Source organism: Corythoichthys intestinalis, chromosome 9 (assembly GCF_030265065.1).
Source record: "Corythoichthys intestinalis isolate RoL2023-P3 chromosome 9, ASM3026506v1, whole genome shotgun sequence".
In the NCBI taxonomy this organism is placed as follows: domain Eukaryota; kingdom Metazoa; phylum Chordata; class Actinopteri; order Syngnathiformes; family Syngnathidae; genus Corythoichthys; species Corythoichthys intestinalis.
Genome location: NC_080403.1, coordinates 50,267,045 through 50,290,163, shown reverse-complemented (window position 1 = coordinate 50,290,163; position 23,119 = coordinate 50,267,045). Strand labels below are relative to the sequence as shown.

Sequence of the window (23,119 nt, the reverse complement as noted above, 5' to 3'; positions counted from 1 at the left end):
AAATCATGTCCCTCGTATCGAAAATCGCACCGAACCGTGACTTAACTATCGTTGCATCGCTATTATGCACTGTTTTTTCTTAAATACTTATAATTTTTAATATAGTTCGTGTTTTATTTAAGAATAACAATTTACATTTGACTAGATGATTAGGATGTATTGTCACTAAATTCGTGGTTGAATAGGTTTATAAAAATTGACAATAATGGCACATATCGGCAATAATTTATGAGACAATATATTGCCTACTAAAATTTGTTAACGCGACAGGCCTATGACTAAGACTAATAATTAAGCCTGTCGCAATATGCAATAATTTCATATATCGCATGGTAAATCAAAATGAAGGCGGTAAACCGATTCGCTTTACTTTTTAGGAAGAAATAAAATGGAAAACAGTCAATATTCTCTGGGCGAAAAAAAAACATCTTTCATTGAGAACTGCAAAAAATTATTTTAAATTTTATTTCAGTGAGAAGTACTAAGTCGACGCACATCTAATAAATACTTTCGTCCTAAAAACTAATACTAAGACAAAAATTATCAGGACTGCCAAAAGAAACACAGATTCTTTTTCATTTTTAGGTTTAACTTTTTAGGGGACATAAAAAAGGAATACAGTAACTATTCTCTGGGGGAAAAAAAACACAAAATTGAAAACTGCAAAAAGCCAGAGTTTGACACCTAAGCTCTAACACTATGAGGATTGGCTCAAGAAATGCTCCGAAACACTGGACTTGGACACTATGGATCTTGTTGGACTCTGAGGATTCCACTATTTTGTGGATATTGCTTACCTGAGTTGCGACTGAAGTTTGACTCCCTTGGTGATAAAGTCCTCCCACGTGGGATAACTAGCCTGCGGGAAAACAAAACACAGCAGGCTTTACATTCCTTTCTCTAATGCACCATCTTCAAAATGACAACAAAACAACACAAACAAACAAAACAAATAAAAACCTTGCTAAAAGATCATGACACTAAATGGAAACTGACGACAAACCGTGTGGAAAGCCGTTTAGCATTTTTTTAATAATAGTTTAGAGGTCAGACTGATGTAGATCAGATGCTATTACGCTTGTCAAGGAGCGGTGCTTATGACCTTGCCGAGCGATTAAAAAAAATGTGTGTGATTGCTCGCGGGGAGCCAGAGCGTGAGAACAGCGGTGCTTTCAGGGTATTACAGACTCAGCCAGAGAGGATTAATAGACTCTACGGGCATGCAGCTAAAACTTTCATCATCAGATAATCTGCAGTTTTGATGACTAATCGACAATGGAGCCGAGTCAGTCTTGCCAAAATTGTTTTACATCAGCGTGTTTGACCGGGAATAATCTCTTTATTATGGTTTACAGCCAAATTCAAGCTATCTTGGTCCTCCAAAAGAAACCAGACAAGGTTACAAACTTTGCTCCAGGAGCGTGACGGCAGAAACTGGTTTTGACTGATGATGTAATCCAAGGCCGCTTCGCACTGCGGGCGCCGAATGCGGCAGCTGCTCGGCTAGAACTCGACTCTGCGCAACCCGTCTGACCTCTGCTGATGCTCGCGCTCAGCCGGCCGAGCAAAAGATAAAACGTCTTTAACTCGTTCACGCTGTGCAGTCAGCCTCTGAACTGTGGGCCCACTTAAGCCTGTCAGTCCAAATGAAAACCATTGGGAAGCTAGAATTTATTTGTTTATCCTGATTACCTGTAGAGAAATCCAAGAAATTGAGACGATTTATCAACGTGGACAAACATTGCAAGCATAATTTGATTTGCCAATAGACTGCAAGGGTTCACCAAGGCTATCAGCTGACACTAATGTGATAAAAACAGCAGCGGAAAACCTTCGATGTCCGTAACGCCAATTTGGCACTCGATTTTGTTGTTGTCAAAGTTTATTAAGCTGTCTGCACATGTCTTAACAGAATCGTTGACCTACTTTAAGTGCAAAACTGTTCCCTCGCTACTTCTCGCCTCAACTTCACATTCTACCCGAGCACAGCATGACCGTCAGGAATTTAACGGTTCTCCGCAAAAGGTGCAGCAGCGGGCGAAGTCTGTACTACTCTAGAATGTGTGAAAATTGCCGTCGTGGGCACGGTCCGGACAGCGGGCGTCACAGTCAAACTCCTACTAAGGTTTAAAACACGTCAGATTCCGGCAATTAATTACTAGGGGTGTGACAAAATATCGAAATCGTGATATATCGTGATACTATGTATCCCAAAAGGTTATCGATACGCTCTTGCCGAGAATCGAGATATCGTTTTGAAAAGGTGTCAATGTTTAAAAAAATTTTTTTTTTTAAAAGGAACCAACAAGTTGTTATCAAAATCTTCCACCATAATACAACCCCAAGCAAAAAGTATGCAATTACTCGTCTCGGACGAGCACTCACTCAGACATTTCATCATGTAGAACAAACTCAGGTAGAAAGCTTGAAAAAATAATAAATTAGTTCAAAAGTGCAACTGTTTAGCATTCAGAAACAATAAAAGAAATGAATAAAAAACATTGTGGTGGTTAGTAAATGTTAATTTTATAGAGCAAGCGCAGGGAAATATTTATGTAATAACTCCATTCTGAGGGAAAAAAATGGAATCATGAGAAACAAACAAAGAAATAACAATCAAAACACATCTCTAGTATTTAGTAGGCATGTGCCGGTACGAGATTTTGACGGTATGATAACCGTGGGCAAAAATACCGCGGTTTCACGGTATCACGGTATTGCAATTAAAGCTCCAAAATTTGTTATTTTGAGATGTATGGGTTAAAAAAAAAATTTTCTATTGAACAGGATTTTTTTTTATTTTTCAGAACATAGTTGCACATTGGAACATGAATATATTGTTAAAATAAATTATCCCCCCCAAAAAAAAAATTTAAATAAATATAAATTATAGACTATACCCACAGCCACAGCTCAAGTTGCTCAAGATTAGAGCAAGAACAAAATAATTTCTATAAAAAACAGGCATTAAAATGGGTCAGGGGTTAAAAAGGTGAGAAGGGTCTGGAGGAAATTTGTTCCGGTACACTGTACAACCCAACAAAATATTGAGCTCTGTCGACCCACACTGTGTTTCAACAGGGCCGTGCAGAGGCCGTTGGAGGGGCGGGTGCTCGTCGATCAAAAGGGGCACATGAACAAGTACTTACTGTAATACACCTTAAAACAACATAACTTCAATTTTAACCAGCTTTAGGTAATAATTGGCTGCAACTGTGACATAATTCAATTAGGAGGGGGCAACAGTGAATAGAAATCAACACTGTCATCAACACTTTCTGGCTGTCACTCAGTCTGTCTGCCTTTTTTCTTCCTTCAAACTCTGCATCAAAACTTCCTTCCTCAACTTGTTCATCTGAGAATAAACCACATCAGAGGGTCACTGAGTCACCAACAGCTCAGTTTTCTCAAAACTATTATTTCATTATTATCCATACTTAACAACTCTAGCACCTAATAATTAATAAAGCTACGGCATAAAATCCTATAGAAAAATAACATTGTAATTGTGTTTATAATTGTATTTTATACACGACTATCCTTGCAAACTTATTCTTACCAAGTGTGCTATTCACCCAGCTGATGAGGTATCCACTGCCTTAAGCAGATTCATTCAACTCTTTTTTTATCCCTCAATCTCCTTTCCTTACAAGGCATATCTATATAATGAAATATAAATCTTATTTAAAAAAAAAAAAAAAAAAAAAAAAATCAGACTCCCCGGTGGCTTTTATTTTTAAAGCTTTCTTAATTTCTTTCTCTCTCAATAACTATGGAGGTGGATTTGTGTCTCTATTATTCAATCCAAAAAAAAGTTGCTTCAATCAAAAACAAAGTTGCTTCAATGAAAATAAATATTTTTAATCCCAAAAAAGTCACTTCAATTAAAAAAAAAAATTGTTTTTGATTGAGAAAAAAAAAATTTGAGACAAAAAAAGCATTTGAAAACTATTTTTCTTGATTGAATCATTTTTTCACATTGAAGTCATGTTATTTTGCGTTTGGGCCACATTTTGGCTAGGATATTTGTGTCTTTATTATTATTCAAACAAAAAATAAGTTGCTTCAAACAACAAAAAAACAACAACAACAAAAACTCACTTAAAAAAAATTCTATCATAGAAAAAGTTTGCACGTGTCCATCATCGTTTAACAAAGTGAGCAGCCTCAGAGGGTTTGAGTAGACTCACTATGAAGCATTTAATAAAGCCAACCAATTTCTTACTACTTTATTGTTGTTTAAAAATAATTCGGTGGGGCAGTAACATGTTTATAACATGTAATTCTTACATTTTGAAGTGATTAAAAACCATTTATAAATGATACTTTGGGGGGGGGGGGGGGGGGGGGGGGGGACGACATGTCTTATATATGTATCTTTTCCAAACTGAATAAATGCATTGAACACGCGCAAAAAAATTGTGGGGGGCGCTACTTCGCGGTTTTCACTTATTGCGGCGGGTTCTGGTCCCCATTAACAGTGAAAAACGAGGGATCATTGTATTTCGGAAAAGCTTTAAGAAGCAAGAATCATTCTCGCCACTCATCAGGTCGGTGTTGTGCTGACACCGGCCGTCATCTCAAGTCCAAGCCGAAAATAACGGGCGGACGACGGGAGCGATCCGAGGTGCCCCCCTCCATCCGAGAGCAGGCCGCTTAATTTGGCTCAACAGTGAGTTTCTTCGTTTATATTACCACTAAATACACAAGCTTGACGCCAATTTAACGGGAGCTATTTTTTCACGGGAGATTTGCCTAGCCAGTGTTCAACGCAAGCTGCAACGAATAGCAGTAACTTTATTATATCGCAAAATATGAAAACGATTGAAACCCTTACTCACCAAATTCAATCTGCTGGCAAATACAGGCAAGTGTGTATGCTGCGCTCTGGTCTGCCCCGGTGTGGATAATGCCTTCTTTTTGTTTTCGCAGCTTTGCAATGCAACCAAAGGCTCTCCTAGCACTCCCTGTACACGTAAAGAATGCGTGCGATTGGAATAATGGAACGCAGTTTGGGCCGATGAGTGGTTCTCATCAGCGAAGCATCTGGAAGGATTTGCTGACTGTCCAAGTTTCACTGTTTTAAAGGACCGATTTCTGAATTGCTCAGTTTTCATACTAAGTTAATCACATTATGGTAATAATAATAATTAAATAAAATCTCCCGACCCCCCCCCCACCCTCCCAAAAAGAATTTCTCCTCGGATCTACGCAATTCACGTAGGTCGCCCTTTTTGACTTCAAAACGGCGAATTTCGCCGAAAGGTAGGAGATTTTCATGCCTGAAAAAAGTAAAAAGACTTCTGAATATATTTTTTTTTTAATTCTACTGCATGACTTTTTATTGAGGGTGGAGAAGCTCAACTGAAGTTTCGCCATTTTCAGCCACTGTGTCAGCTGTAGTCTACATGATGTCATGCCTATGTGTTAAAAAACAAAGAATTCATAAGTTAATACGTTAAAAATGTATAAGTTAGTTTAAAGTGTAAATATTGTCGTGGAAAGGTTTCATCTAAAAAAAAAAAAAAAAAAAACATTGGGAGTGAGACCTCTCCTTGATCCAGCGAACGTGGATTTGTGCTTAGGGCAAGAGCATCTTTCGCAATTAGCGATCTTTGATGCTATCCCCTTTTCCTCTTCATTCAAGTGAATCAAGCTTGTTTTCTCACTCTACGGCTGTAACACACGACGAAGTTGCTCTCCCAGCTAAGCCTAGGCTAACATTCGTCTTTGCAACCTTTTAGTTGGTTTGTATATTGGATTTGAAAGGAAAATGTGTGTTTTGTTTTTGGCGAACTTTTTAATGGTGCTAATCTATTGAAGCTACTCACACATGGAAAAATACAATTGTACAACGTTTTAAATGTATTCATTTTGTATATTCCACTTACCACGATTTGAGAGCTCAATAAATTGAAGAAAAGTACGTCTTATGTTTGGAGTATTTGTTTTTGGGTTCACTGGCTGTCTAGCCGATAGTGTCACTTTCACACATAGCAACAAACGGAAGGGGGTGAGCGCTGCCGCGCCAAGCCACTTCTGGCTGCATTTTTTGACACATGAAAAACAGCGCATACCGTACTACGGTCTGACGGAAAATTTTAGTGGTATTGAAACCGCGACGTTTTCAAACCGCGGTAAACCGTGAAACCGGTAACCGGCACATGCCTAGTATTTAGTAGCACCATCTCTGGATTTTTTGACCGTTTGCAGTCTCTGAGGCATGGACTTCATGAGTATTCTTCATCAATTTGGTGCCAACTCTCTTTGATTGCAGTTGCCAGACCATCCATGCAGGTCGGAGCCTTGCTGTGGACCATTTTATTCAATTTCCACCACAGGTTATCAATAGGGTTGGGATCTGGGCTATTTGCAGGCCATGACATTGACTGGATGAGTCTTTCTCCAAGGAATGCTTTAACAGTTTTAGCTCTGTGGCATGATGCATTGTCATCTTGGAAAATAACATATTTTCAATTGAAGGGATAAGAAAGCTGTCTAAAATGTCAATGTAAACTTGTGCATTTATTGAAGATTTAACCACAGCCATCTCCCCAGTGCCTTTGCCTGACATACAGCCCCATATGAACGGCATACATTCGTTCATTCGCTGCCGCCCCCCCCCCCCCCCACTTCAAATGGATTGAACGTCGATGGCCGTCAGTTGCAGCCAATGCCAGGCCATGAGGTAATTTTGGGCCATTTAAGATAATTTTCTTGTTGATTTTCAGTTACTTCCTCTTGATTTTGGTGTATTTTATGGGTCACTTCCTGTTTATTTTGCGTTACAGAACAGGAAGTGACCTGGGAATCACCCAAATGAATAGACAGTGACTCATTCTCAACAGGAAATGACCTGTAAATGCCCTAAAATGAACAGCAAGTGACCTGTAAATGCCCCGAAAATCAGACCGAATGACTGTGAATGCTCTGGTTTTGGATGGACAAAAGGTACCAGTCTAAATGTATTGGGAGTTAAGCACCATCAATGGCAGCCTTAGAGTTAACTAAGACACAATTATGGTGGAAGATTTTGGTGGCAACTTTCATACCTTTTTAAAACCATATCTCGATTCTTGGCAGGAGCATATCGATAACCTTTTGGGATACAAAGTATCACGATATATCACCATTTCGATATTTTGTCACACCCCTAACATGGATGCCCTCTCGTAGAAGCCAAAAGCGTATACGGTGCACACAAGCTAAACTATAAACAGTTCTGCGTGCAGTAGGGATACTGAAAGCTGTTATCCAATCAGCAGAGCGGGTTTACTATTAATGACTTCAGTCAGAGTGTGTAGTCACCTGCCGCCGGCCTCCTTAATCTTTATTTACTCTAGTGACCGACGGCTGAGGAGAGACTTGAAGCGACATCCAAAGTGACTGGCCGAAGAAAGATCTCATTTAGACGTCAGTCACCGTACGACCCGGTGGGCCACAGGAGTACGTTGTTCTGAATGACTGTAAGCTCTGTGACAGTTATTTCCACTGAACTCTACAGGGAGTTCCAGCTGCTAAGACAAGAGGAACCCTGGACTAAATTTAGCAGAAACCTCAGTCTTGTCGTTTCTGACACGGTGTAGGGAAAATCTGCTAAGAGCCTGGAGGAAGATGGGGGGATGGCCGGGGAGAGCGAGAAGCCTCTTGGAACAGAGCCAGGAGAGAAGACTCAACAATAATCCGACTGTGCCTTTTACAAAGAAGCTGCAAAATAGGGATATGTTCTCAGCTAGTGTTGCACGAGGTACTGGTAACAATACCCCCAGGTAATAAACACAGCAGAGCAAGAAATCAATCGAAAAGTGATGGTCAACTAATGCAAAGCCGATGGGACTCATTTTGAGCAATGCGTCAAATAAAAGTCAAGTGGGAATTATATTGTGATAAGCTATTTTGTACCTAACGAGCTATTTGGCTACTTGTAGCAAAGAAGATTACAACACTCAGCAATGCATTACAGAGGCATTAGCAATATAAATAAAACTGTTCAAATGAGTGGAACATGTATCGCTGTCAAAGGCAGCCACTGAATTAAGAGAGTGAAAAGTCAAACTTTCAGATTATTGAGTTTAAAAGGGAATAAGTTTAAAGTGCCTGTGAGACGAAAAAGCATGTTTATTTCATAATACACGCTGTATTTTATGCTCCTGAATGAAATGGACCACTTGGATGTGTGAAGAAGCGATCGATATATTTATTCAATTTTTTTTTAATCCCGCGCTACGAAAATGACAGACTTAGCTTCGGTCTTGCATTGAGGAAGAGGGCGCTGTGACGTGTACCCCAATCATGTGACGTCACAACTCCGCCCCCCTGAATGGTGCCACCATATTGTCCGTCAACTCATCGTGTTTACATATTGCCGCTACGTACATTCCTATTACTGAGTGTTTTTCTGCTTGTCTAAGGAATCATCGCCTAGTAAACGAACCCAAAAACCTTCTTGACAATCGTTAACATTGATTAATCAAAATGGTGAAGGCATGTGTGTCGGTTGGTTGCAGTAACAGAGAAGATAAACGGTCATTTTAGTAGTTGCTGTGTGCCCATTGTTAAAACGGCAAATCTCGAAAGCAGCACGGTTTGTTTATCTCGGTCCATGATGCGTTTGTGTCGACAGCCGTTAGACAGCGGCGAAAACATCAATTTGATGCCAACACGATCGCAGACATAATCAGACGGAGACTACGAAGCTCGTCGCCACGGTCACGCAGCAAAAAGGTGAGCGCAACAACAGGTGTTGTGCCGAAAAATAGCCGCCCTGCGTGAAATGTCCCCCCTGATGGGAGCGCCCACACGGAAACGACTTTCTTGTACCGTGAATATGTATTATTTTATCTGCTTGAACTAATAAATGTTATACCTGTGTGATTGTCATTGGGATATGGTCGTGAAAACCTGTAGACTAATACATTTCTGTTCAAAGATGGTTATGTGGCCCAGTCCACGATTTGTTACTAAAATACAGTACTAATATTTTGTGTAATTTAATTATTTAAAACTGATCTTACAGTCGTAAATCCATTAATGTAATGCGTCCATGAAAACATTTGATGATTTCACGTCAATAAAGCGTAATAAATAAGCGCTCCCGTCAGGGGGGACATTTTACGCGGGGCAGCTATTTTTCGGCACACAGCGGCCCGTTGTCGATCAAATTTCATTTTACATTGGTGACAACGGTGACGCTCAGCCGACCAAATATCTGTTTATATTCGGGCCGGTGCCGATTTTGGGTACCCGACTCCTCATTGTGACATAAACTGGAGTATGATTGGAAATTTTGTGGTCTCAGGACGAGCTCTGACGCACGGGACGGGACCGGGCGGGAGGAAACATTGGTTTGGGCATCAAATATGGATCTGGCGACTGGATCGACCGAAGCTTTTCCAAATAACGGCTTTTATGCAACTCATCCAACGAGTTTACAGTGTCTGAAAGCACTGGGGCTTCCATAATTTGCAATTGAATCCACCTTTAGAAACTACGATCAATGACAATACGGACACACAATGACGGACAATATGGCTGCACAATACAGCGATCACGTGATTGTGTGATGTTGGTGATTGGGGTCTATACAGCTGTACTGTTGTATGAGAAGGACTAAGGATTCAGCTGATTTTGCGGATTAATTCGTTTATTTTTCGCATCATGCCAGCCAAACGACTACAGAAAAATCTTGCTGTACGAGGGAGAGGCGTTGTGAGCCTTTTTGGGATTTCAAAACGTTGCCATTCACCGGGGGGGATATTGGCCAAAACAAGCCTTCCAACTGTGGGACCATGTGATTTACGAGGAAGTGAGTAAACATCGTGTTTTGTATTATGTCAAATACTGGGATCATTTTAATATGTAGGTGGCTAGTAAGGGTGTAACGGTACATGTATTTGTATTGAACCATTTCGGTACGTTGTGCTCGGTTCGGAACGGAGGCGTAACGAACGAGTTTCTGATGTAATGTAACCCTTACTTTTCGAGGCTGTGAGGCGATCGGGTTACAGTTTCTTTGTGTAGATAATATTTACTCCGTCTTCTCTACTATAATGAGGACCAACACGGTACAACAGTATAACCCAGAAATGTCAACGGCGCGACAACGTGGCCGCCGCGAGAACGCAGTGAAACGCGGGTGTTAAAGTCAATCAGCCAATGCACACCAGTCGCAGTGCGGCCGCATGTTAGACGCGTCCCAGAAGCGGCTCAACACGACGCACGCGAAAAGAACAGCAGAGATTATTATTTGACGCGAGACGCAACCCTCCTGCGTCAATACTACTACCGGTAGCTAGAATCTGGCAGACCGGAAGTCACTCGTGTAAAAATACGGTGGATTCTGTCGATTATCAAACTAATATGCAATCGTAACCCACTCTCTGAGTCCATCATATCTCTTGAGTGATAGATCGGGGCACAGTTGACTTGTCTTTGTTGATTTACTGCCGTCTTCTCTGCTACAATAATAACCAACACGGCCCCGTGTTCAATACAAAACCCCCCTACCACAACAAAACAAGTAGGAACTAATATTCACATAGGCACTAAAGTTTTACAACATAAAATGTACAATAAAAATGACTACTTCATCACATTTGTAAAATATAAACACATAATAAAATAAATAATAGCCCATTTAAATAAAATGAATTGAAATGAGCTTAAACACCTGTAATTAAATAATAAAAATAATACACAGATGCTTACACTATTAAATTTATTCATTTCTGTGTGGCGCTTTAACTTGAGAAAATCCACCAATAAATCTTTTGAAAACCGTTCAGAAGAAAAAAAAAATTATTCATTGAGGCATTTCATTTGTAAATACATGTTAAAATCTTTGTCATTGGGATTGCTTTTCTCTTTAGCACAGGACTTCTTTTTTCTTCTTTCTTTCAGAAAAAAACTGACCAATACGCGGGGTCTGAAAGGAAATTGTTGTTGGATTTTTATCTTTAAATACCCGCTACTTTTTGAGCAGAATTCTAGCTTTGTATAGGCTAATGTTCCTATTGTTGAAAGCACAAAAGTGTGTAATAAACAACTAGCACATTTATATTTTGCATTGTTTTCTTACTGTACCGAAAATGAACCGAACTGTGACCTCAAGACCGAGGTACGTACCGAACCGAGATTTTTGTGTACTGTTACACCCCTACTCCTTTCGCTCAATTTTTCCATCTTCCTTGAATGTAAACACCATATGGTAAAGTGTAACTAGGAAAAGAACATGGAAATAAACAGTCAAACAAAATCGGGATATCTGGCAATTGAACCTACAGTATAAAATATACGCAAAGAATGCTCCGTTTGTTTCCGTGTACGTATCCATAGAGCAAAAATGCTACAAAAGCAGGGGTGAGGGAAGTTGCGGCTGTGCAAACAGCAGGTTAAAGGGTTTGTTTGAGTAGCGCTGGTTGTGTCAAAGCCAGACAAAAAGAGTGAAAGCTGGGGTGTATCAACATCAGGTTAATGGTTTGTTCCAGAAAGTCATAATGTAAGAGGCGTGCTGCAAAATAATCAGGTTGTTATTGAAGTGAATCCGCAGCAGTGAATGATCATGTTTCAGTGCCTTTGAGGGCTGGCTGTGAATGATCGTTACCAGCACTTCCAGGTCAAAAGGATTGGACGTCTATTGTTGCCTGTGACAGCCAATCAGTTAAATCTCATTTACCCTTTTCAACTATATGACAGGGATGGGAACCTCACGATACGATTCGCGATACAAGGCTCACGATGAACTAACGATGCCCTAGAATGAACGGGAAGTGATCTGTAAATACCCACAAAGACTGGCGGTGAATGGTCTGGTTTCAGTGCCATTGACGGCGCTAGACGTACAATCCAGTCTAAACTAATTGGAAGTCTAGCACCGTCAATGGCAGCTAGTGAGTTAATGAAGACACTATTCTAATGAAAGATTTTGGTAGCAACTTATTGATTCATTTTTTGTTCGTGACACCTCTTTAAAACGATACGTCGATTCTTGGAGGGAGCATATCAGTAACCTTTTGGGCTATAAATTATCGCGATAGATCACATTTTCAATATATTTTTAGGGCTCTCAAAATTAGTAATTAGTTTTTTTAATTAATCACGTTAAAATTGATGACGCAATTAACGCACATGCCCCGCTCAAACAGATTAAAAAGACAGCACAGTGCAATGTCCAATGGTTACTTGTGTTTTTTTTGTGTTTTGTCGCCCTTTGCTGGCGCTTGGGTGTGACTGATTTTATGGGTTTCAGCACCATCCATGAGCATTGTGTAATTATTGACATCAACAATGGCGACCTACTAGTTTATTTTTTGTTTGACAATTTTACAAATGTTATTAAAACGAAAACATTAAGAGGGGTTCTAATATAAAATTTCTATAACAGGTACTAACATTTATCTTTTAAGTACTACAAGTCTTTCTATCCATGGATCCATTTAACAGAATGTTAATAATGTTAATGCCATCTTGTTGATTTATTGTTATAATAAACAAATACAGTACTTATGTACCGAATGTTGAATGTATATATCACAGCCCTAGTAAAAATATAAAGGGCTGTCAAACGATTAAAATTTTAATCAAGTTAATTACAGCTTAAAAATTAATCGTAATTAAGCGCAATTCAAACCATCTATAAAATATGCCATATTTTTCTGTAAATTATTGTTGGAATGGAAAGATAAGACACAAGATGGATATAAAATAAAATAGTCGAGAGTTGCAGCTCTATTGCCTGCCATTACCAATGATTGACGGCCAATTTACAACAACCCGACACGAGGAGGACTGGCTGTGAATGCTCACATTCCAGTGCAATTGACGGCGTTAGATGTTTTCAATTCATTTTGATTGGAAGGGATGCTAACGCTCAAAAGCTGCAAAGCTCTCCCAGTCAAATGCACTCGACATCTAGCGCCGGCAATGACAGCCAATGAGTTGAATGGGAGCCCTTTAAAGACTTTGGGTGGAGATCTGAAAGTGATTCTAACAATTCCAGGAAAAAGAATGACTCCGCACTTCTTAATATCACTCATTGCTAGAGGCGTGCAAAATTTCCGATTCTTAGATTATTCGAGATTTGGCCATGGAAGATTAAAAACAGAATATGCCTGGAAGTAGGGATGTCCCAATCGCACGTTTTTGCTCCAAGTCAAAGTCACCTGATTTTGAGATTCTACCAATACTGAGTCCAGAGCCGATACCGAAAAAAAAGTTTTTTTTTTTTTTTTTTTTTTTTTTTAAGTTTTAAACATGTTACTGTTCCACTGAATTATTTTTTAAACAATAACATAGAAAAATACTTTCCTTTATTAAAAGCTTAATTGAGTGATTCCACTCAAATCCGCTCACGCTGCCAAGAACTAGAGGTGTGTGAAATGTCAGATTCTTAGACTATTCGCGATTCGGCCGTGGAAGATTCGAGAACGATTCACAAACATTCAAATTCCGATTATTGAATTATACCAGGTAAAGCGGAAATAAAACGCAGTCAGCGCGGTCTTCGGGACGCAATGAGGAACGGACCGAGAGTAAATATCATGTGCAGCTAATGGCGCTAGGTGAAAAAAAAAAAACAATAATACCTGACTGCGGCCGTCAGCCGCTACAAACAACGCCCAGTTGGTAGTTGCTACAAACATACGGCAACATACGGCTATGGTAGATATCACATATATCTAGACTAGTAAACAGGCGCCATCTTAAAGCAGTAGACTTCTCTAGAAGGCTCTGTTATAGAGAACCTAATTACTTTTAATTAGGGGTGCAACGGTTCAGTTAGCCCATGGTTCGGTTTGAACCTCGGTTTTGGGATCATGGTTTCGGTTCGGTTTCGGTTTGCGTTTTGCTTCTTTTTTTTTTTTTTAACTGCCTTTATTTTGCTTTTATAAAAATGAAATAAACACTTAAAATGTAAACATTTTCGACTGTTAAAATGCCTCTTAGCTCTTTGGCTAGTGTAGTGACTGACTACTGAAATACACACACAGTAGTAAAAAAGTTACTTGGCAAAGTAACTGGTGATACCTTTCATGGTTTTTTTTCCCCTCCATTAAAAAAAAACAAAAAAACAGTAACCTTTGCTATGTTTGGAGGTCATTTAATGTTGTGAATCAACCATTAAAGTTGATAAAATTGCTCCCGTTTTTGCATTAGTTCCCTTGTCTACTTTCGACATGTGAAAATTTTAAAACTGTTTCATCCTTTAAAGATAGACTCAAGTCAAGATTTTGCCGATTTAGGAGTATTTTAGATAAAAAGTTGCTTAGGTTCGCTCGTAAGGTTTACTACAACAGAGCCTTTCTGAGAAGTTTACTGCTCTAAAATGGCGGCTGTTTACTAACGCTACCGAGTCTGTCATTTCGCATGTAGTTCCATATGCATGAGACATCTAGGCGTAGATTGTATGTTGTCGGCTAAGTCAGGTAATATTGGAGCCACCTGACCTAGCCTAGCATCGCGTTTGCTACAGCGTCTCAACACTCTTCCCTCTCTGAGTCTCTGACTTTTCTCACGTCATTCAAGCAACGCATTGTCTCGTTGCAGAAACAGTGACCGAATCCAAACGGATTTAAAAAAAAAAAAAACGTAATGCACGAAAAACATGCAGATTTTGAACGTAATGTACAGCGTACACATTCAAAAATGAGTGCTCACTTGTACAAATTACGATGAGACCGTACAATTTTGACAGGTATGAATTATAGTGGACTGTCACAGTTAGGTAGTAGCACTCTGTAGCACGGGACGTCCAACTATCAGTGGTCAGGGCGAAACTATGTGCTTTAGCGAAATCATCTTCGATGGCTTTGCGTGCCATTTCATAATTGTCGGGGATTACGTTGTTGGAGAAATATGTCCGCGAGGGAACAATGTAACGCGGGTCAAGCGTTGCAAATAAATAAAAGCCCGCCGTGTGTTTTCACTGGTGTCATCTTCGGGGTTGTCCTACCCTGAGAAAGTGATATCTGTGGGTGATGCTGGCTGAGGTGCCGGAGTCATGTTATAAAAGTGTTGCCATTAGCATGGGGAACAAGCGCTGAGCAATGCTTGCAATATTTTCTCTCCCTCCGCATTGTAATCCACGGGGAAACCCAAATGGGTCCACACCGCAGATTTGAAAGAAGCCGGTGTTCTTCCTCAAAATTCTTTCTCTCCACTCCTCCGCTCGCCATAGCTATTTGTTTTCTTTCTTGTTTCACTTTCACTTCGCTCTTAAGCGAGAGAGGGCGTTACTCGGCTTCTATTACTCAGGTGCTTGACAGAGATCCAACATTTACTTGCGGGGCGGGAATTTCTCCACAGCGGTGCTTCACGTCACACACAGGCACACAGAGCTCGATCAATTCACTCCATAAGCGTTCGGAATACATTAATTGCAAAACCGAAAAGGCGCGGTTCATAAAGGCGTATTGAACCGTGCAGGGCGAACCGAACGGTTCGGCTTTGAACCGCAAACCGTTGCACCGCTACTTTCAATCTAAAATACCCCTAAATCGGCAAAATCTTGACTTGAATCTATCTTCAAAACAGTTTTAAAACTTTCACATGTCGAAAGTAAACATGAGGGAAATTATGGAATAACGGGCGCAATTTTAACAACTTTAACGGTTGATTCACAACATTAAATTAATTGAATGTAGTTTAAAGCTGCTGATACAGAATGGGGACTTGAGTATTTTATTTACTGTTTTTAACCGGTAACTTGATGCTAAAATAGTAGTTTGGTTTATTTAGCCTGAGAGGATTTTTGAACAATTTTGGAACAAATACAAAACATCTTTTTTTTTCCAAATGGGGAGAGCATCAACAATCGATTCATAATCGAATCGGAGTCTCTGAATCGTAATCGAATCGTTAGGTGCCCAAAGATTCCCACCTCTACTCATTGCACTGCTATCGATTACGAGAGGACACCTAGCTGGATTGAGGTGTAAAGGTGGACTCATTTATGTGAAACTATGACCATACAAACGCCCCCACACTTGATGAATCAAGTCTATTAACATCCAACTTCAAACAGGATTGTTGCTAAAACAACCACCTGTTAATGTGTCATAGCACCACACCTTCTACTGAGCGTCACTCATCCGTCTCGATACCTGTTGACTCATGTCTATACCTCGCCCTCCTTTTTTGCATCCTGATGTAAAACATTTTGTAGCACTCATCTCCAACATAATCTATGCAGAGAATAAATGGAATCATCATAAGGACATGGAACTAGTAGCTTGCACTGAGAGACTGTGAGAAACGTACCAGTCTGGTATTTTTGTGGAACCGCAAACTCTTTGCTTTTGATGGACAGAAATGAATCATAAATCAGTGCACATCACGTCACAATGATAAGAACAAGTTCACGAAGGCATGTTATACATTTGCATCATTACGACTTTTAAGAACCGAGGGTGTCCGACAGACTTCAAATCAACCACCGGCATGTCAAAAAAACAAGTACCAGTAACAATAAAATACGAGGGGGTCCCCCGTTTACAACAGAGGTCTGCTCAGATAGCAGTAATGTGGCCCAAATGTGTAAATCACTAACACACACTACCACAATAAAGTCGGAATTTCAGTAAATTCAACGGTTTTGGTCTGCGATACGTTTTGACAATCTGGAAAGTCTTTTAGCGTTAGCGCGGCACCCGCTCTGAAAATGGAGCAAGGCTCTATTTTGAGTCCCGCCTCTCGGCACAAATTCATTCAAACTTGGCCTTCCGTCTAAGACACCCGTCCACAGCTCACTTTCGCCGAAAAGTCCAATCTAAACTACTGTAATCAATGTTCCCTCTAATTTTTTATGTGTCTGAGCAAACACACCTGCTCCCTGAGCACACTGCGGCCCACGGTGAGCAACATCAGATGTGTACCGTATTTTTTGGAATATAAGTCGCACCAGCCAAAAAATGCGCAATTAAAAGGTAAAAACATATATGTCGCACCGGCGTATAAGTCGCATTTTGGGGGGAAATTCATTTGGTAGAATCCACCACCAAGAACAGACATGTCATTTTGAAAGGCAATTTAGAATAAAAATACAATAGAGAACAACAGGCTGATTAAGTGTACGGTATGCTAACATTACATGACTCATAAACAACGAACTGAGAACATGCCTGGTATGTTAATGTAACATAGCTATTTAGAGTTATTCAGATAACTATAGCATAAAGAACATGCTAACTAGCAACAATGATATAATAATGTGTGAATAAGTTCACATATAAGTCGCTCCTCAGTATAAGACGCACCCTCTGCCAAACTATGGAAAATTAATTAATTAATTAAAATATCTTTATAAATGCCACTAGAATACACACCAATCTGACTTAAATTGTACCTTATTTTTCACATCTTAATATATAGGACTAGCATTTGGTGTACTGATATGTCAGTGCTCTCATCTACTATCGGTGTATGCCAGGGTGCATTTTTAACACTGCACACAGTATCGTTCTCCACTATCTCATTTATTGAGTTTACAAATTCAAAGGCATAGTTTTTACTTCGCCAGCTTTCTGGTATACTTACATACTTTGCCATGTGATTGCGGATTTGTTGAACTGACACCATTGACGCATTCATTTCGATGGCAAGTAAAATATCGTCAATGAGAACTTCAACTTGCTCTGGGTCAGATTTTGTTTTGTGGGACAGCTCGTTTCTCTTTTGTCGGTCTTTTTGCATTCTCCCGCAATAATGTACCAATCGCCTGTCCCATCTTGAGTCTTTGTAATTTTCAACAGCTTTCAAATGAATTTTCTGCTGAATATGACACTTGAGGTAGTCCAACTTCCATTCAGTCCGCATTTTTCCCTCTGAAAACTCACTTGATACTTTGGCTTCGTGGCAAATATCACACAGTTTCACCTCTTGTTCGTCAATTTGCACATGCTCCTACAACCACTCCAACTTATATGAACCGCATTTCTTTTTTACTTTGGCTTGGTGAGTGGATGTGTCGCTGCCTGTTCATTTTGCCATGATAAGGGGTTGGCCTTTGCGTCTCTCAACTCTAGCGCACTCACGCACTGTAGATTAGTGCTGCAACAATTAATCGATTAACTCGAGGATTCGATTAGAAAAAAATATTCGAATTAAATTTTGTTGCTTCTAGTATTCGTTTAATTATAGTGGCGTTGTTATGGTTTATTTTGAAAGTGTTTGCATTTGATTTTATTGATTCAGGTGGATACACTACACTCTGGTCTGCCTCATTTCACATGGCTCAATCCAACTGCTCCCTGTTCAGAACAACGTAAGCTAAGTTTTTGTTTGAGCTGTTGTTTCTTAATGCATTCGTAATTTAGTTTATAAGTATATTTAGCAGTTGTTTTTTTTTTGTGGAAATATGTGTCTGAACCATTTGTTCGGAGCATTGTAATAAAAAAAAAAAAAAAAAACGTTAGCATTTTATAGCATTAAAGCTAGCGGAATTTTGCTATGTAAGTTAGCCAATTTTTCTTTTCACCGTTTGTGGCTCAGCTCAGGTATTTTCATTTTTCATGTTCCTTATCCAATTACTCGATTATTCGAACTAACTAGTACATCGATTAATCGACCACTAAAATAATCGATAGCTGCAGCCCTACTGTAGATAGCTTGCTAATTTACACCGCGCATGTAGGCTGGGCAATACACAAGCAATGTCAATGCTATGATTGGCTGTGTATCGGAAGTGAACCTTATCATATCATTTGCTGGACACCTGTCACTCACCGAGTTACAACGCAATTAATACGTTTCTGTTGATTTTTTTTTTTTGTGCATGGCATAGAATTTCTTGTGCGCAGAGTAGTTGCCAGCAGTGCGCGACTGCGCACGCGCGCAGTTTAGAAGGAACATTGACTGTAATGCTCTTAAAGGGGCCGCGCTTAGTTACGGATATTACAATACACAATGAATAGGTTGCTGCTGAACCCTTCACACTATGTTCCCGCTAGTTTGAAACGGGCTTAAAAAAATAAAATAAAATAAAAAAACATCTAATTTGCAAGGCGTGGCGGCTTTTATATTGGTGTGGCAGTGCTCCATAATCTTATATATATATATAAGCGATCAATAGAAGCATTGACAGCAACAGAGTAGTAGTAGAATAATAAATCTCTGCTGAACATGTGCCTGGAAGTAGGGACGTCCAAATCGCACATTTATGCTCCAAGTCAAAGTCACCTGATTTTGAGATTCTACCGATACTGAGTCCCGAGCAGATAAAAAAAAAAAAAAAAAAAACTTTTTTCGGTAAGTTTTAAACATGTTACTGTTCCACCGAATTATTTTTAAAACAATAACGTATAAAAATACTTTCCTTTATTAAAAGCTTAATTGAGATTTCACTCAAATCCGCTCACGCTGCCAAGAACTAGAGGTGTGCGAAATTCCTAATTCTTAGATTATTCGCGATTCAGCCGTGGAAGATTCGAGAACGATCCACAAACATCCAAATTCCGATAATTGAAATTTGTCAAGTAAAGCGGAACTAAAACACAGTCAGCACGGTCTTCGGGACGCAATGAGGAATGGACTGAGCGTAAATATCATGCTTGTCATTACCCGGGTAATGACAATGCTCCACTCATGGCTCTGACTCAACTCATGCCACGATATATATATAAAAAAAAATAAATAAATAAATAAATAAACAATACCTGACTGCTGCAGACAGTCACTACAAACTACGTCCACATAATGCTACAGTAAATATCACATGTATAAAGAACTAGATGCGAAATGACAGACTCGGCAGCGTTAGCAACACATGTAGAGAAAACTAGATGCAAAATGACAGACTTGCCGGCATTAGTAAACAGCCACCATCTTAAAGCGAACCTAATTAACATTATCTAAAATACTCCTAAATCGGCAAAATCTTGACTTGAATCTATCTTTAAGAGTTTTAAAACTTTAAAGGAAGCTACGGAATAACGGGAGTAATTTTAACAACTTTAACGGTTGATTCACGACATTAAATTGAATTTAGTTCAAAGCTGCTGATACAGAATGGGGACTTGAGTATTTTATTTACCGTTTTGAACTGTTAACTTGATACTGAAATAGTCGTTATTTAAGCCTGAGAGGATTTTTGTACAATTTTTGTAATTAATGTACGAAACATTGCATCAATAATCGATTTATAACCGAATCGTAGCCTCTGAATCATAATCGAATTGTTAGGTGTCCAAACATTCCCACCTCTACTGAGAACACTTACACATACACAATGAGTTGCCACAGCACACTACCGCTAATGTTTAACAAGCTCAACAATGATTGACACATGCGGTGTCTTTCAAGGTAGCGCTCCCAGGCTTCTCTGGCAACATCAAAGCTTCAACTGCTGTCCCTCATCATTAACTTCAACAAGCAAACTGCAGTGCACTAATGAGCAAGACAGGGAAACAAAGATATTTCTTTAATTAAAACCAGATCCTTTTCAGCAGATTCCGATCCTCTGGAAAATGGCGCGATCGGCCCGATTTCGGATTACGTGATCGGATCGGGACATCTGTACCTGTGTTATTATATTTCTCATCTATGAATGTTTCCGAGGCATCGTGTGCGAATATTAATTGTTTTGAGGGTTAAGTACCACCACGCAATGCTACTTTTCATTAGCTTGTCAATGTAGTCTTTCATTGTGTATTAGCATTAAGGAAACATGTTTTAGGGAACAAAGGCAAATGATCGCTACCAGTCAAAATGAATTGGAAGTCCATTGTTATCAATGGCAGCTAATTTTTTATTATTAAAGTCAAGCAAGCTTTACAGACGACTTTTATTGGGGTAGGGGTTGCGGCCAAATCCAAAATAAAAATTTTAAAGTTCTTAATGTGGTCAATTGTACAACTTTGGCCACACCAGTAAACAAACACACGATCAACACAAGGTTTCAATTTCAGTTGCCAGAGGTCTGCTGTAGTCGGGTGCACAATTTTCCTTTCATGTAAATAGCTAACAAGCAGAAAAGCACTAATTAAATCCTCGTGAAGCTCTGCAATGACAGGAAGGGAATGTGGGCAACAATGGCCACACAAAGTGGAAACCGGATTTGTGTTTGACACACCTGATGTGCCATTCACAGGTGCAAAGATTTGTGGGTACACCTTCCTAATGACAACTAGGAAGGATCTTCCTAATGACAACTGTGACTTTACAAAGTTGGTGAGTTTGTGAGTCAGTGTTCTGTGTATAAAAGTGTGTCAAAGGGAGCACTAAATTACTTAACTAAACAAGTCAAATTATGTATCACAGAATATAAAGTGGGTCAAGTAAGTATTTAGTCAACCACCAATTATGAAAGTTCTCCTACTTGAAAAGATTAGAGAGACCTGTAATTGTCAACATGGGGAAACCTCAACCATGAGAGACAGAATGTGGAAAAAAAAAACAGAAAATCACAAATTTTTAAAAGATTTCCAAATTACAGTGGAAAATAAGTGTTTGGTCACCTACAAACAAGCAAGATTTCTGGCTGTCAAAGAGGTCTAACTTCTTCTAAGGAGGTCTAATTAGGCTCCACTCGTTACCTGTATCAGTGGCACCTCTTTTAACTCATTATCGGTATAAAAGACACCTGTCCACAACCTCAGTCAGTCACACGCCAAACTCCACTATGGCCAAGACCAAAGAGCTGTCGAAGGACACCAGAGACAAAATTGTAGACCTGCACCAGGCTGGGAAGACTGAATCTGCAATAGGTAAAACGCTTGGTGTAAAGAAATCAACTGTGGGAGCAATTATTAGAAAATAGAAGACATACAAGACCACTAATAATCTCCCTCGATCTGGGGCTCCATGCAAGATCTCACCCCGTGGCGTCAAAATGATAACAAGAACGGTGAGCAAAAATCCCAGAACCACATGGGGGTACCTAGTAAATGACCTACAGAGATCTGGGACCACAGTAACAAAGGCTACTATCAGTAACACAATGCGCCGCCAGGGACTCAAATCCTGCACTGCCAGACATGTCCCCCTGCTGAAGCCAGTATACGTCTAGGCCTATCTGCTGTTCGCTAGAGAGCATTTGGATGATCCAGAAGAGGATCGGGAGAAGTATTATGGTCAGATAAAACCAAAATAGAACTTTTTGGTAGAAACAAAGGTTCTCGTGTTTGGAGGGTAAAGAATACTGAATTGCATCTGAAGAACATCATACCCACTGTGAAGCATGGGGGTGGAAACCATGCTTTGGGGCTGTTTTTCCGTAAAGGGACCAGGACGACTGATCTGTGTAAAGGAAAGAATGAATGGGGCCATGTATCGAGAGATTTTGAGTGAAAATCTCCTTCCATCAGCAAGGGGATTGAAGATGAGACGTGGCTGGGTCTTTCAGCTTGACAACGATCCCAAACACACAGCCAGGGCAACAAAGGAGTGGCTTCGTAAGAAGCATTTCAAAGTCCTGGAGTGGCGTAGCCAGTCTCCAGATCTCAACCCCATAGAAAATCTGTGGAGGGAGTTAAAAGTCCGTGCTGCCCAACGACAGCCCCAAAACATCACTGCTCTAGAGGAGATCTGCATGGAGGAATGGGCCAAAATACAAGCAACAGTGTGTGAAAAGCTTATGAAGAGTTACACAAAACGTTTGGCCTCCATTATTGCCAACAAAGGGTACATAAAGTACTGAGATGAACTTTTGGTATTGACCAAATACTTATTTTCCACCATAATTTGCAAATAAATTATTTAAAAATCAAACAATGTGATTTTTTGTTGTTGTTTTTTTCCCACATTCTGTCTCTCATGGTTGAGGTTTACCCATGTTGACGATTACAGGCCTCTGTAATATTTTCAAGTGGGAGAACTTGCACAATTAGTGGTTGACTAAATACTTATTTGCCCCACTGTATATACTGTATGTATATACAGACAAGCAGACAAATTCAAACGTCAATATGTGCATGTCATTGTTGTTTTCGTCAAAGATGACAATAATGAAAATATTTCGTCGAAGAACAATTTTTTTTCATGACAATGATTTGACAATGAGGTAAAGACGTCTCTGGGAGAGTAAAATATATACAGGTTTCGTCCAATGAGATGAAAATGCAACATAGTGTCTGTCAAATGTTCACAATGTGAGACAATTCCGTTTTGTACGTGTAGTACGTTAGCC

The 23,119-nt window shown here is 39.6% G+C and overlaps 1 protein-coding gene across 3 annotated transcripts in view; it reads right to left on the bottom strand.

Moving 5' to 3' along the window:
- Positions 1-23,119, bottom strand: part of mtss1 (MTSS I-BAR domain containing 1) — an 86,108-nt gene that overhangs the window by 50,564 nt on the left and 12,425 nt on the right. For all 3 annotated transcript variants that reach the window (XM_057845267.1, XM_057845268.1, XM_057845269.1), the window contains exon 2: positions 798-859. In XM_057845267.1, coding sequence (XP_057701250.1) covers positions 798-859 — 62 coding nt within the window. The remainder of the gene's footprint in view (positions 1-797; positions 860-23,119) is intronic.